This window comes from Camelina sativa, chromosome 11, assembly GCF_000633955.1.
Source record: "Camelina sativa cultivar DH55 chromosome 11, Cs, whole genome shotgun sequence".
NCBI lineage: Eukaryota > Viridiplantae > Streptophyta > Magnoliopsida > Brassicales > Brassicaceae > Camelina > Camelina sativa.
In genome coordinates this window covers 15309507-15323032 of record NC_025695.1, presented here as the reverse complement: position 1 = coordinate 15323032, position 13526 = coordinate 15309507, and the positions used below count along the sequence as shown (strand labels likewise).

The following is a 13526-nucleotide window of genomic DNA, read 5'->3' as shown; positions in this document are numbered from 1 at the left end:
AACCAAAAAAAAAAAAAAAAAATACAACTCACCCAAAACAATGCGTGACGCTTCTTGACACTAATGTATGTTTCATCAAAGAAGAGGATCAAGTGCTTGGTACTGTACAGCACTATAATAATTACAATCGGTTCGTTCTCAGTTATTTAATTTTGGTTTGGTTTGACTGAACCAAACGGTTAACCCTGAAAGTTGGAACTCTATGTGGGTATAATTTACTTCTTTCAAAACTGGGGTTGGAGAACTGTTTTGGTAGCTAACTTATCCCATTGGTACCTCCTCAAAGACTTAATTATATAAGTTGACAAGATTTCTATAAAAAGCCTTTGCAATTCAATATAGAGACATTTGGAAACTGATAACAATTTAGAGTGACTCAATAAAGAGTAGAGCGTTAGACAAAATAAGTTTCTGTCGTTGGGACATCATGCAAAGTACTCATAAAACATAACCCGACATATTACCGGGGAAAAAGGGTCCATTCCAGATGAAAGACGTCAGATATAACAAACACAAAGTCTCATCATGAAATCATCAAACTGAAGGGATGAGGAGGCGAAGCACACCGTTCTTGGCAATGGTTTTGACCCGACGGCTAGGAAGGTCAACAGGAGCGGAGAGCACAGCCACGTCACCAGAGTAGAAACGGCTAGCAGAGTCGTGGCCACGAGCAGGAGCTTCACCAGTCACCTTCACTCTCCCATTCGTGACAGAGACATTGAAGTTCTCTTTTGGAACGCCAGGCATGTCTACACGCACATATAGTTTGCCGTTTGGGAGCAGCTTCGACTCATAGGCCATCGGCGATCCTTCGTTCACACCAGCGTGTGGCATCAATATCGGACCAGTTAAGTTGGGGTCTGCTCCACATACATATATATCCACAACAACAAAGATTCCCTTTTAGAACAACCAAACTAGTCACTATACTTAAATGCAAAGATCTTAGTCTAGATCTATCTATACTAACAATTCTAATTTTTTATAAGTATAACATATATATAAGCTTGCAGAAGGGGGAATATGAGATTTAATACCATTAGGATCCGTGCCAGGGAGAAAGCCGTGACGACGAGCCGTGCAATAGCTACCTACATATACATACCGCAAATAAAAGAGAGTATATGTTTGTGTATGAAACCTACCAAATTATGGAAAGTTATTGAAAACAACAGACCGAACTGAATAAAAAAATTACCTTCTCTGTCTGAGCCACCAAGAAGCGCTATAGATAACAAAATTCATTAATTTTCCATCAGATTATCGAATTAAATAACAATAATATATAATAAACATTTATATAAAAAGAAAGGGTTTGATAAATATATACAGAAGCAAGGGCCTTGAGTAGCAATGTGGGTCTTGGTGAGGATAAGCCGGAGAACACCATCGGACATGTGGGAAGTGAAGCCGGAGATATCATGGCATTTACAGACGAGTTGGGTCTTCGTACGGCCGACTTTGAGTTTCGGTTTAAAGGTTATACCGTAGCTCCGGTGAGAGCCGTCGTGGATGTTCTCCTTGGGTGCATAGGCGTAGATCGTTACAGCTTTTTTGGACTCGTCAATGAAAACTATCACACCATCTTGTGGAACACCGGGAAGATCAAACCTGATGAAGGTGTCTTCGTTCTCCAACGTCTTAAACTCCATCAACCCTTTTGGTCCACTTTCTAGAAACGGGTTGTTGATTGCGTAAAACCCATCTAAAACCCACCCACCAATCAACACCCAACAACAACAACAAACAAACAAAAAAATGAGAACTTTATCCAGAAAAAAAAAAAACAAAAAGGAGGAATCTTTGATGTGTAAAAGAGCAAAATGTAAGTGATGAGATTTTGAGGTTAACTTGGTTAGAAGATCATACCTGGAGATTGAGGTACAGGATCAACAGGGGCGACCATGATTCAGCGTCGAGTGAGAGATTTATAGCTTAGCTAGTTACTTTAAGATTAGGGTTTTCTTCTCTCTGATCTCTCTCTCTCTCTGGGATTTTTGGGATATCTTTATGAGAGGGAAGGAAGTAGACGGTGTAGAAAGTAGTCTGGTGTGTAGAACACGACCAAAACACTAAATGGGACACGCGTCTCTTTTCTTGTTTTGTGATTTTCAACCAATACTAGTTAGACACGCATTGTCCTCCTTTTGTGAAATTAACTTTCTTACGTTTTACAGCATTTGTTAACTACGGTCGACGTCAGATTCGTGTACATTAGATATAATTATTACTAATTAGCGAAATTGTAACTTGAAAGTATATATATAAGCAAATTTCTTAAGAAATTATAACAGGCATAAGACATACTATACGAGTGAATATTATCATGAAGGTCTTAATTATATATTACTAATATTCGGGAATCCAAAAGCAAAGTCAAACAGAGGCATGAGATGGTCCATTGGAACTTCAAACAAGACAACTCCAAAAGCAAAGCATTGATGATCTTAATTAGTACTATTAAAGATGCGATGAATTTTTAAATTACTAGGGAGGGATAACGAGACGGACGACACCAAGCTTGGCGTTTATCTCGATCCGACGGCCGTCATATCCTCTAGGGACAAGGGCGACTTTGCCTAAGTAATTACGCCCACATGAGTCGTGCATTGTCGCAGGAGCTCGTCCTATGACGGTGACAACACTGTCCCCGTCAATTACCACCGCCACGCTGTTGGCGGGAACACCAGGCATGTCGATACGGATAAACAGACCACCGTTCGGGAGCTGCTTTGGCTCGACAGTACTCTTGGATCCCCCCAACACTGACGGGTGTGGTAGTATGTTCCAACCCGCGTGCGCCGGATCTGTCCATTTTGATGTAACACAAAACATATATAATCAATAAATAACCCTCTCTCTTAAGTCTTTTGTTTTAGTAATAGAGTAATTGATATACTATGTGTGATATATACGAGAAAATACACACGTTACGTTCATGCATTTGATATGATATATACTAGGCATACGATTCATCATACTCTTAACTTAATGAACCAAATATATTTAGAAATTATGTCACAATGGAGAGAGTTATAAGTTCGTACCAAGAGGGTCAGTGCCACCGGAACCTACAATGAAACAATCAATGATGTTCATTAGTTTATAACTTTATATAACCAACCAAGTTGTCTTTAATTAGGCCGCTAATTTACAACAAGATGAGAATAATATCTAATAAAATATACCTTCTGGGTCAAGTCCACGGCGATGATCAGCTGCAAGATTACAAACAAACAAACAACATAAAGATGAAATTTCAGAAAAACTAGTCAAAGAAATCATTAAAAAAAAAAAGAAAAGATATGTAGTCAAACGTATAATGTGTACATACCACCAGAAGGATGGCCATCTGCGTCTGCAACAATTGGAATCAACCCATGAAAAATGTCAGATATGTACATTACTATATAAAATAACCAAAGACTCATTTCTAGTTAAAGAGGCTCTCAAATGATAAAGACATCTTCTCTGATATCTATTAACCAGAAAAGAATAGGAATTATACCTTCTGGATTATAGTCACGACTGATGGAAGCTGCCAAAAGTCATCATATGAAAGATAAAACATACATCACATGAATAAAACAAACGATAGAGATCGATAATGACAAGTATGATCAGAAAATAATCAAAAGATTTTTAAAGTTATAAAGGAGACATTACATACCAAGGGAATGAATATCAGTAGGCATCTTTGCACCTCTAACTAAAAAATTAACAAATACCAAAACAAAAATTAATGTTTGTGAGGATGAGTAATTTCACCAAAAACAAAAGACACAATTTGAAGAGAGTAATGAAGATCACTTACAGGTACAGAAGGCAAAACCATGAAGATCGGTCTTCTTCTTGGTGAGGATGAGTCTAACGACACCGTTTTCGACAAAAGCCTGGAACTTACTGATAACGCAGCAGTCACAGATGAGTCCCGTGGCGGTACCGTACTTGCGGTGAGAAGAATCGTGTGGGCTCTCCTTCGGTGCATCTCCGGTGACGACAACAGTTTTCTCCGACGGTACGAGACGGACGAGAACAGTATCTTCCTTGACTCCTGGGAAATCAAGCTTCACGTACAGATCAGGGGTCTCTTTCAAGTACTTGAACTCAATGAACCCTTTTGGTCCGCTCGCTTGGTATGGATTGTTCGATGCGTAATACCCCTCTACACACCACACAAACAAACGCCAAAAACAGAAATAGAAACGTATCAGTCGACAAAAGATCAAAGATTTCATTATTATTAAAGAAACGATGAAAAAAATGAGAATCTGTTATGTTTTAAAGATCCATACTTTGAAGAGATTGAGGCATCGGAAGCATGTACAAGATCGGCATGGTTACGGCGGCTGAAGATCTTTTTAGGGGTTTTTTTTTTGCTTATTGAGATCTGTCTTTCTTCCCTCTCATCTCTCTCTCTCTCTCTCTGGTCTTTCTAGGGTTTTTGGAGGTTTTAAAAGAAGGCGAAGAAGCTAAATGAAGCTTTGTGAGAGAGAGAGGGGTACGGGGTGGGGCCAGGTGATAAACGACAAACTCTCTCTCTCTATTCCTACACGCGTGTCTTAATCGTATTTGCCAAAATTTTCAATTTATCATTTTATTTTATTTTGACTGATTTCAGTATATTCAAAAAACAAAAAAAAAAAACAAAACAAAACAAAATCATTAAAATGTTTCGTTTTCAATAACATATATGGTCCGTATACTGTGAAAGGTAAAGTTTCTTTAATAAGACGACGACAGACAAAAAAAAACAAAAAACAAACAAGTTGGTCATGAGCGGTAATTTGCAATTTGCAACAATATAATGTACACAATATATACCACAGTTGTTCAATTAAATATCGATCAGAGTTTAGTGTGTCACATGATTATAATATAATCCTATACCACTAATCTTCACTGACATAAGAAGAAGAAACACTTGACTAATATATGTTTAATGTACACTTAGTATAAAGTAAATTAATAATAATGGTCTTATTTATGGTTATTGTACATCGATCAAAGATGGACCAAAATTTCTGCTACGTCCTTGAACTTTGGATAAAGTTAGAAGCAACCTGTCAAATAAACTTTATTTAGAGGATAAAATTTGGGAAGCGTGATGCAATAATTTACATTTTTATAATTTATTCCTTTTGCGGTTGTCTTTAGTGGGTATTTTGGTCTCAGTCTACGTGCAGATAAACAATGGGTGTATGTATGTATAGTTAAGTTTATTATTTTATTAGAGGTTACTCCGTGCTTCCGTGCTACAACCACCCATGAATTTATTTTTATTTTTGTTTTACAATCAAATCCCATATATTGAATTATTGAAAAAAAACTCCAACAGATATTTTAGTTGTAACATCCCGACTGCCACCTCTTAGTGGACCTCATGTCCAATCCAGTCTATAGGTCCACTTTTTTTAATGGGCCTCACGTCTTCTCATTAGATCTGTGAACCCATTCATATTCGTCGGCTTTAAAGACTTGTTACCGTCCCTACAAATAACCACATGATCTTTTTTTTGTGTTTTATCCTCACTCGCACAGTTCCGACAGTCACTTCCCGGAAAGTCACCTATCCTCACACTACTCCACCATAAGCACGCTTAATTGTGGAGTTCTCTCAGGACCCTTGACCGAAAAGATAAGCTCACTTTAGTGACATAGGTGGCCAAATCAATTTTTTTAAACCTCTCCGCTAGTCGCTGAAACCGGGGTGTCACAATTCACCCCTACTAACAGATCGCAACGTCCTCGTTGCTCATCAAAACCGTCACCCTCGACTCTACACTTATCTGGGTTCGGCTCTGATACCTCTTGTAACGGCCCGAACGCCACCTCTTAGTGGGCCCCACGTCCAATCCCATTCCATGGGCCCACCATCCTTAATGGGCCTCACGTCTTCTCATTAGGCTCATGAGCCCATCCATATATGACGGCTGGTTTGCTACATCTGAGAGGCTTTAAAGACTTGTTACCATCCCTACAATCACTTTCCGGAAGGTCACTCATCCTGAGACTACTCCAGCATAAGCACGCTTAACTGTGGAGTTCTCTCAGGACCCTTGACCAAAAAAATAAGTGCACTTTGGTGACATAGGTGGCCAAATCAAGTCTTTTAAACCTTTCCACAAGTCTCTGAAACTGGGGTGTCACACCATTACTAAAAGCAAACCTTGATGTTTAATTAGTCTTGTTTACTTTATTAAATAACGAAATGTAGAAAAGATTAAAATATCTCTCTATTCTACAATTAGAATGTGTTGTTTTGGGATGCTATTAATTTGTAATACATATACGGTGAAATTTGAAATTTGTATTGTCTTCTTTTTATGTGGCTTGTATAAGTCTTTCCTTTGCAGATGAAACAACAAGTGATTTTCTTCCCTTTGCCTGCTGGTTTCTCCCAACATCAGAAGTTGTTTTACTTTTGTTGTTGTATTTCCTGTCAACATTAGACCAGTAATGTTAAAACCCAATCAAACCCCATTTAGTGGCTTTTATTTACTTAGTGAATAAATATTTTGATAGAGAGGAAGTTTTTAATATACAGTAGATGAGATAGGTATGGTGTGGATTAGGTAGTTGATTTACATTTTCGTCTAGAAAGAGACATTTAAAGCTGAGTAAGAGATTGTTTCTTCTAAAGTATGGAGCTTCCCAAAAACAATCATATTTTTACCGGTGGTCATAGTTAGAGAGGAACTCTAGAGTAGAGTATAGAGCAATTTTTTAGGTTGTAACATTTTTAAAAGCGTAGTTAGTGTGTGGGGTGGGGATGTTGATTCCCAGTAGATTGAGGAAGAGAAATTATAATAATAATAAAATTAATCAGAAATTGAATTCTATTGAATTATAATTTTATGGAAAACAGATTACTAATATTAATTGGAAATAAATAAGAAAGTAACTCAAGAGTATAGTAAATAGCAGGTTTTTTAGGTTGTAACATTTTTAAAAGCCTAGTTAGTGTGTGGGGTGGTGGTTTTAATCCACACCACACCTATCTCACCTACTGTATATTAAAAACTTCCTCTCTAACTAATAAAAAAAAATGAAAAGGTTTTTCTCAACTTTTGCTAAGGAGATGACATTTGGCTTACTATATTTCTGACACCTGTATTTTTTTGTTTGGACCTAATTAACTATAGTTTAGACCTAATTAACTACAGGCCCAAAAAACCAAAAAAAAAAAACCCCATCTACATATCCTTCATTCTTTAATTAGAAACATATGCAACCCCCAAAAATCTAAAGCCACCTTATATCAGTCTGTGATTGGTTTCATCTTGGAACTTAAATTTGATTAAGTCTCTAACACATCCCCTCTAGATGATTTACCAACATTTAATTAAATTTATAGGTTTGAATTCTTGGGTTTAATTTATGTGTTTGAATCTTCTATAATTTTCACAGGCACAAACGGAATCAAATTTAAGTAAGATGGTAGGTAGGTATTATTTAAGTAAATTAGTTTATATTTTTTAAAAAATTGTTTATATAAAATTAAAATTTTGAGCTTACTTTCTGGAAAATTACGTAAGATTATGATATGGTTTTGATCTATCTATAATTTTTAGTTCGATTCTCAGTAATTATTTCAAACGTTTTGGTATTTTTGAATTACATAAAATTTAGAAGTTTTCATATTAGGAATTTCAGAATAAATTATGAACATAATCAGTTATGTTTTGATTTGAAATAATACCATCATTTTATGCATTGCCTTATACCCACTATTTTCCTCAATTTTCAATTTTGTTTATATTACTTCTCATTTTAAAAATTATTATTTTGAAATACTTGCGAATTTATGATCATTAATATTTGATTTCAATCCCTTCTCCTTCTTAAAGGCTCAAACATTTTATAAAGTTTAGTTTTCTAAAAACAACCTATTACCATACAAACACATCCTCTTTCAGACTATTGTGAAAACTAAAACATTTATTTTCTATTCTATCTTCGATTCAATCTCCAACGAACAACAAAACACCGGTAACAATAGTATCGTTGTTCGGTTCATCCATTATCGGGAAGTTCCTAACTTTAGAAGAGATATTGTCTTAGAGATAATCACCTTTTGGGGAGTTCTTTCTTCGACATTGATAAGGGCAAAATCACCTTCATCTTTGTTTTTCCTGTTGAGTGAGTGAAGGCAAAACTAAAATTTAAAATTAAATATGAATTACATTTTCTTTTTTTTTGAACAACAAAATTTAAATTACATATGTTTTTTATTTTAATATCTGGCAGAACGTTGTTTCTTCAGTTTGAATAATACCTTCAAATAGTTAGTACGTACACAAAATAAAATAAAAAACATATGAAAAGAACTATGAAACAATGGATTGCCACACTCCGGACTCACTGAAAACAACACACCGGAGTATTCCCACAGCTTCGGATGGAGGAAAATGTGACATGTGATGGTTCAACAATGTAATGCCACCCATTGCACAATACACAACTTCAACCACTTTTGCTTTACACCAAAAACAAATTGTTCCTTAAAAATTTGTTTTAAGTAATAGTAGTAAAAATAAAATAAAAATTGGTCATATTACATGGCCTCCATCCTTGTTGTCTAACGTAAGTCTCTATTTGGTTAATCACGTACAAATCTTTTGGGTCTAAATAAATGTTGTCAACTAAAATTGACGGGACATTACTTGCCTTGAAATAGTTACTAGGGAAAATATTAAAGACTATAAGATTGTTGTTCATTTTAGAAAATTATTGTAAGAATATTAGGAAAAATTGATGTGAAAATTAAGACAAAAATTGATTTAATTGGAAGCAATATATATTACATGTGGGAGAATGGGGAAAAAACAAATACAGAATTAACCAGATGTATATGAAATATAATACCTTTAGCAGAATTGTTGGAGTTAAAAATATATGTGGGTTGATGATGTTGCATTCAAATATAAATAGTCTGCCTAGAGTGTAAGAAGTTTGGCATGTGTTTCAATGGCAAATTTTTCTCAAAGAGAGATACTGCTTTTCCCGAATCAACAGATCTTCGAACTTAGATAGGCGAGTTGCATGCATGAAAGCAAGAAAAAAAATTAGTTAGAGTGGAAATTTTTAATATACAGTGTGTGGTGTGGATTAGGTAGTTGATTTACATTTTTGTCTAGAAAAAGACATTTAAAGCTGAGTAAAAGATTGTTTCTTCTAAAGTATGGAGCTTCCCTAAAACAATCCTATTTTTACTGGTGGTCATCGTTAGAGAGTGACTTTAAAGTAGAGTAGAGAGCAATTTTTTAAGGTTTTACTATTTTTAAAATTGTAGTTAGTGTGTGGGGTGTTGATTCCTAGTAGTGAGGGAAATAGATTATAATAATAATAAAAATAATCAGAGATTGAATTATATTGTATAATTTTATGGAAAATAGATTACTAATATTTAATTAGAAATAAATAAGAAAGCAATTATCAAATTACTTATTTTACTTTGATGGCAATACGTTACGTTTTCAAAAGCAGAATGCAAAACTAAAACTAAATTCGAGCTTCAATTTAAATACCGTATGGGAGACAGAGAAACATAAGGGCTGCAAGTTCAGATTTCATTTGTTTGTTTGTTAGGCAAATTTTTTAATTACTAAGGAATTAAGTTGACAATTATGATCATATTTAATTAGAAATAGATCTTAAACATTTGTGTATAATAAATTCTAAATTAAAAATAATATAAGAACATATGTCAGCTATATAAAACGCCAGATGTCATCATCTCAAACAAAGTTTAAAAAAACCTTTTCTTGTTATATAAGATTTTTCCCTAAGAAAGTTACTACATATCTTATGGAAAAAAATAATAATAAAAAAAAAATTGGGGAAAGGCACTATTGCATTGTCTACGATATATGAACGATCAATCATAATGTTATGCTATATATAAACGCGAATATGGTTCATCACTAAGCCTTATCTATAATAATAAGATAACTCTTATTGTATACTAGCTATATATATCATGATCAAAAAGGTCTATCCAAACAAAAATTGACTATATCGTATTTAAATTTTAAAGTAACAGTGTATGGGAGCGGATTAATTGATTTTTCTTTTATCAGTTAAAATTTACTTAGCATAAAAAATTAATAATATAAAAACAAAAGCTATAATTATATACCCACATAACAGTGAAATTAGTAATTTTTTTTTCTTTTTTTTTTGCTAAGCCGTAGTTCCTTAAACATAAAAATTTCTCAGTCCAAATTAAAGGTTTATCTATGTACCAGCAGTATTTTAACCATATGCATCAGACAAAGATTTAAAAATGTATCATAACAGGCATAAACATACGAGTGAATATTATCATAATTAAACGTCGTCTTACGTACATATTAAAGCCATATATACTACTACTAAAGTACTAATTAATGAGTGCTGTTGTCTGTTGAAATATTGGGGAATTCAAAAGAAAACACAAACAGATATTGTTTGAAACAAGATAATAAATTCCAAAAGCATGATCTAATCAAGTAATTAAGTAAGATGCGATGAATTTTAATTAGTAGGGAGGGATAATGAGACGGATGACACCAAGCTTGGCGATTATCTTGATCCGATGGGGGTCATAACCTCTAGGGACAATGGCGACCTTGCCTACGTAATTACGCCCACTTGAGTCGTGCATGGTCGCAGGAGCTCGTCCAATGACGTTGACAACATCGTCGCCGTCCACTGCCACCATGAAGCTGTCTCTGGGGACACCAGGCATGTCAATACGGAGAAAGAGACCACCGTTTGAGAGCTGCTTTGACTCGTAAGCACTCGTGGATCCCTCCAACACTGACGGGTGTGGTAGTATGGTCGGACCCATGAACGCCGGATCTGTCCATTAATGTAACACACAACAAAAATATGTATCAAATAAGCCTCTCTCTACATAAGTCTTTTGTTTTAGTATAGTCAGCCTGAGTATAGTGCAATTGATTTATACGACTTACTATACGAGGATCATATTATATTAAGTCATATATGTTGTATACGATTACTTATACAGTTATACCTACTCTAATAAAATTAATACTACTGGAAACTATGATTATGTCACAATGGAGAGATATAAAGTTCATACCAAAAGGGTCAGTTCCACGGCAACCTGAACAATAAAACATATAATGAAGTTAATTAATTAACCAACCACATTTATAGGTTTATGAAGTTGTCTTTAGGCTAATTTATCATAACTGAGTATATGATAAAAATATCAAATCAAATGTACCTTCTGGGTTAAGTCCACGGAGATGAGCTGCAAGATTCACAAACAAAATAAGAGAGGATTTATTATTATTTTTTATATATTTTTTTTAAAACAAGTCAAAGATATATAAAAGAAAAGGATGGTGAAAAAGGTATAGTCAAACTTCAATGTTATATTAATGGTACATACCAAGAGGATGGCCACCTGTGACTGCAACAATATTGGAATCAACACAAACCCATGAAAAAATGTCAGATACGATACTAAATAAAAGCAGTCAAGATTTCTAAAAGAAGCTCAAAAGATCGACGATTAAGACATATCATCTCTGATCTATTAACAAGAAAACAATAGAAACAAAACATACCTTCTGGGTTGTATCCACGAATGATGTTAGCTGCCCAAATTAAAAGTCACAAAACAAACATAAGATTAATAATCAAACGATATATCATAATGACATATAATTAAGAACAAATTATAATCAAAAATATTAAACAGGTAGCTAGAGACATTACCAGGTACATCAGTAGGCATCCTTGCACCTCCGACTAAATCAATACCAAAACATAAACGTAACGTCAGATTTTTGTGTTACCAAAAACGTAAGAAAGAGAAGCATTTGAAGGCTATTGAACTTACAGGAACAGAAGGTAGGAACATGAAGATTGATCTCCTTCTTGGAGAGGATGAGTCTAACGACACCATCACCAACAAAACACTGGATGTTACTGATAACACAGCAGTCACAGATGAGTCCCGTGGCGGTTCCGTACTTGCGGTGAGAAGAGTCGTGTTTGCTCTCTTTCGGTGTGTTTCCGATCACGACAACAGCTTTCCTCGATGGTTCGAGAAGGATCAAGACGCTCTCTTTAGTGATTCCTGGGAAATCAAGCCTCACGTACAGATCATGGGTCTCTTCCATGTACTTGAACTCAGTAAACCCTTTTGGTCCGCTCACTTGGTATGGATTGTTTGTTGCGTAAAACCATTCTACACACACATACACAAAAAAAAAAAAAAACGTATCGGTCTATATACAGATCAAAGATTTTTTTTAAGAGATGATGAAAATGAGAATCTTGATGTGTTAAAGATCGATACCTCGAGGCAATTGAGGCGCCGGAGCAATGTACAAGATCGGCATTGTTAGGGCGGCTGAAGAACTCGGAGTCTTTCGGTTTTTGTTTTTGATTTTTGAGATCTCTCTTACTCTCTCTCTCTGGTCTTTAGTGTTTTGGGAGGTCTTATGAAGCTATATAGCAAAGTGAAGCAGCGAGGGAGAAGAGAGTATGGCGGTGTCAGGTGAGAAACGACATACTCTCCCTGTTCATACACGTGGCCTACTCGTATTTGCCGGAAACTTCAATGACTTTAATTTTTGGTCTCGTGGGTTTGGTCTACGTGTACATAGAGATTTCGTACTGATTCGCTTTTTAGAAAATGTTCATATAGCAGCAAGTTACAGTAGCTTTAAACCAAAACAACAATTTCGCTTACACATTTTTTTTTATAACATTTAGTTACATTTTTTTCGCCAAGAAAGTTACAAATTTTATGCAAATAAAAAATAAAATAAAAAAATGGGCAAAGGCATTATTGCATTGCATATGTACGATGAATAATATGATCATAATATACGCAATAAATAAAAATTATCGTAGAGCTAGGGGTCGATTTGAAATAAATATGTTGATTATATCAGTGAGTTGTATTTGGATATATAACAATCTAGAAAGAAGGACATGCGCGTATGTGTTAGCTGTCTCAACTGGCTCTCCGGACTGCGATTTAATCCTTGAACTGAATTATCAGAATATTACTAGCTAGTGCAGTACATCGTATTGAAATTTTAAAGTGACAGTGGATGTGGAACTAATAAATTGATGTTTCATTATTATACCAGCTAAAAAATTGACTTAGAAAAAAAACAATTAATATCTGAAAAAACAAAATAATAATTTAAAATGCTAATTATCTACCCAATTTTATAGATGATGCATTCTGATACTAAATAATACAGTAAATTTGATGAACGTGATAGTAGAAAGATCATTTGTAAATATGCTTTTTATGTCATGTCATTTGAGCAGATATTATACCAAAATATCAATTTTTAGTTTTTTCTCGAGTTCTTATGTGTAAGAATGAGAAACACTTATGAGTCATCATAATACGAAGTCAAATAATTGATTGTCATTTTGTTTTTTTCTTCTTTGTTCAATCTTTAAAAGTGTGATATCTAAACCAAACAAATTATGAACACTTGTAGTAGCAGTATTGGTGGTTGCCATGCAAAACTCAAACT

At 34.6% G+C, this 13526-nt stretch overlaps 3 protein-coding genes across 3 annotated transcripts; all 3 read right to left on the bottom strand.

The window, feature by feature from the left end:
* On the bottom strand, positions 357 to 2023 carry LOC104723454 (putative 57 kDa heat shock protein). The gene is made up of 5 exons (XM_010441830.2): positions 1870 to 2023; positions 1331 to 1705; positions 1199 to 1225; positions 1038 to 1091; positions 357 to 860 (listed from the first exon to the last, which is right to left on the bottom strand). Exons 1-5 carry the CDS (start codon positions 1904 to 1906, stop codon positions 535 to 537), a joined length of 819 nt encoding a protein of 272 aa, XP_010440132.1. The 5' UTR covers positions 1907 to 2023; the 3' UTR covers positions 357 to 534.
* LOC104723453 (putative 57 kDa heat shock protein) lies at positions 2320 to 4460 on the bottom strand. Its single transcript, XM_019232503.1, has 8 exons — positions 4296 to 4460; positions 3815 to 4165; positions 3671 to 3709; positions 3509 to 3538; positions 3335 to 3358; positions 3189 to 3218; positions 3048 to 3071; positions 2320 to 2807 (listed from the first exon to the last, which is right to left on the bottom strand). The coding sequence occupies exons 1-8, from the start codon at positions 4336 to 4338 to the stop codon at positions 2488 to 2490; spliced, it is 861 nt and encodes a 286-aa protein (XP_019088048.1). The 5' UTR covers positions 4339 to 4460; the 3' UTR covers positions 2320 to 2487.
* Positions 10442 to 12421, bottom strand: LOC109125164 (putative 57 kDa heat shock protein). The gene is made up of 8 exons (XM_019232504.1): positions 12323 to 12421; positions 11861 to 12211; positions 11737 to 11769; positions 11586 to 11615; positions 11408 to 11428; positions 11240 to 11266; positions 11093 to 11116; positions 10442 to 10845 (listed from the first exon to the last, which is right to left on the bottom strand). Exons 1-8 carry the CDS (start codon positions 12363 to 12365, stop codon positions 10523 to 10525), a joined length of 852 nt encoding a protein of 283 aa, XP_019088049.1. The 5' UTR covers positions 12366 to 12421; the 3' UTR covers positions 10442 to 10522.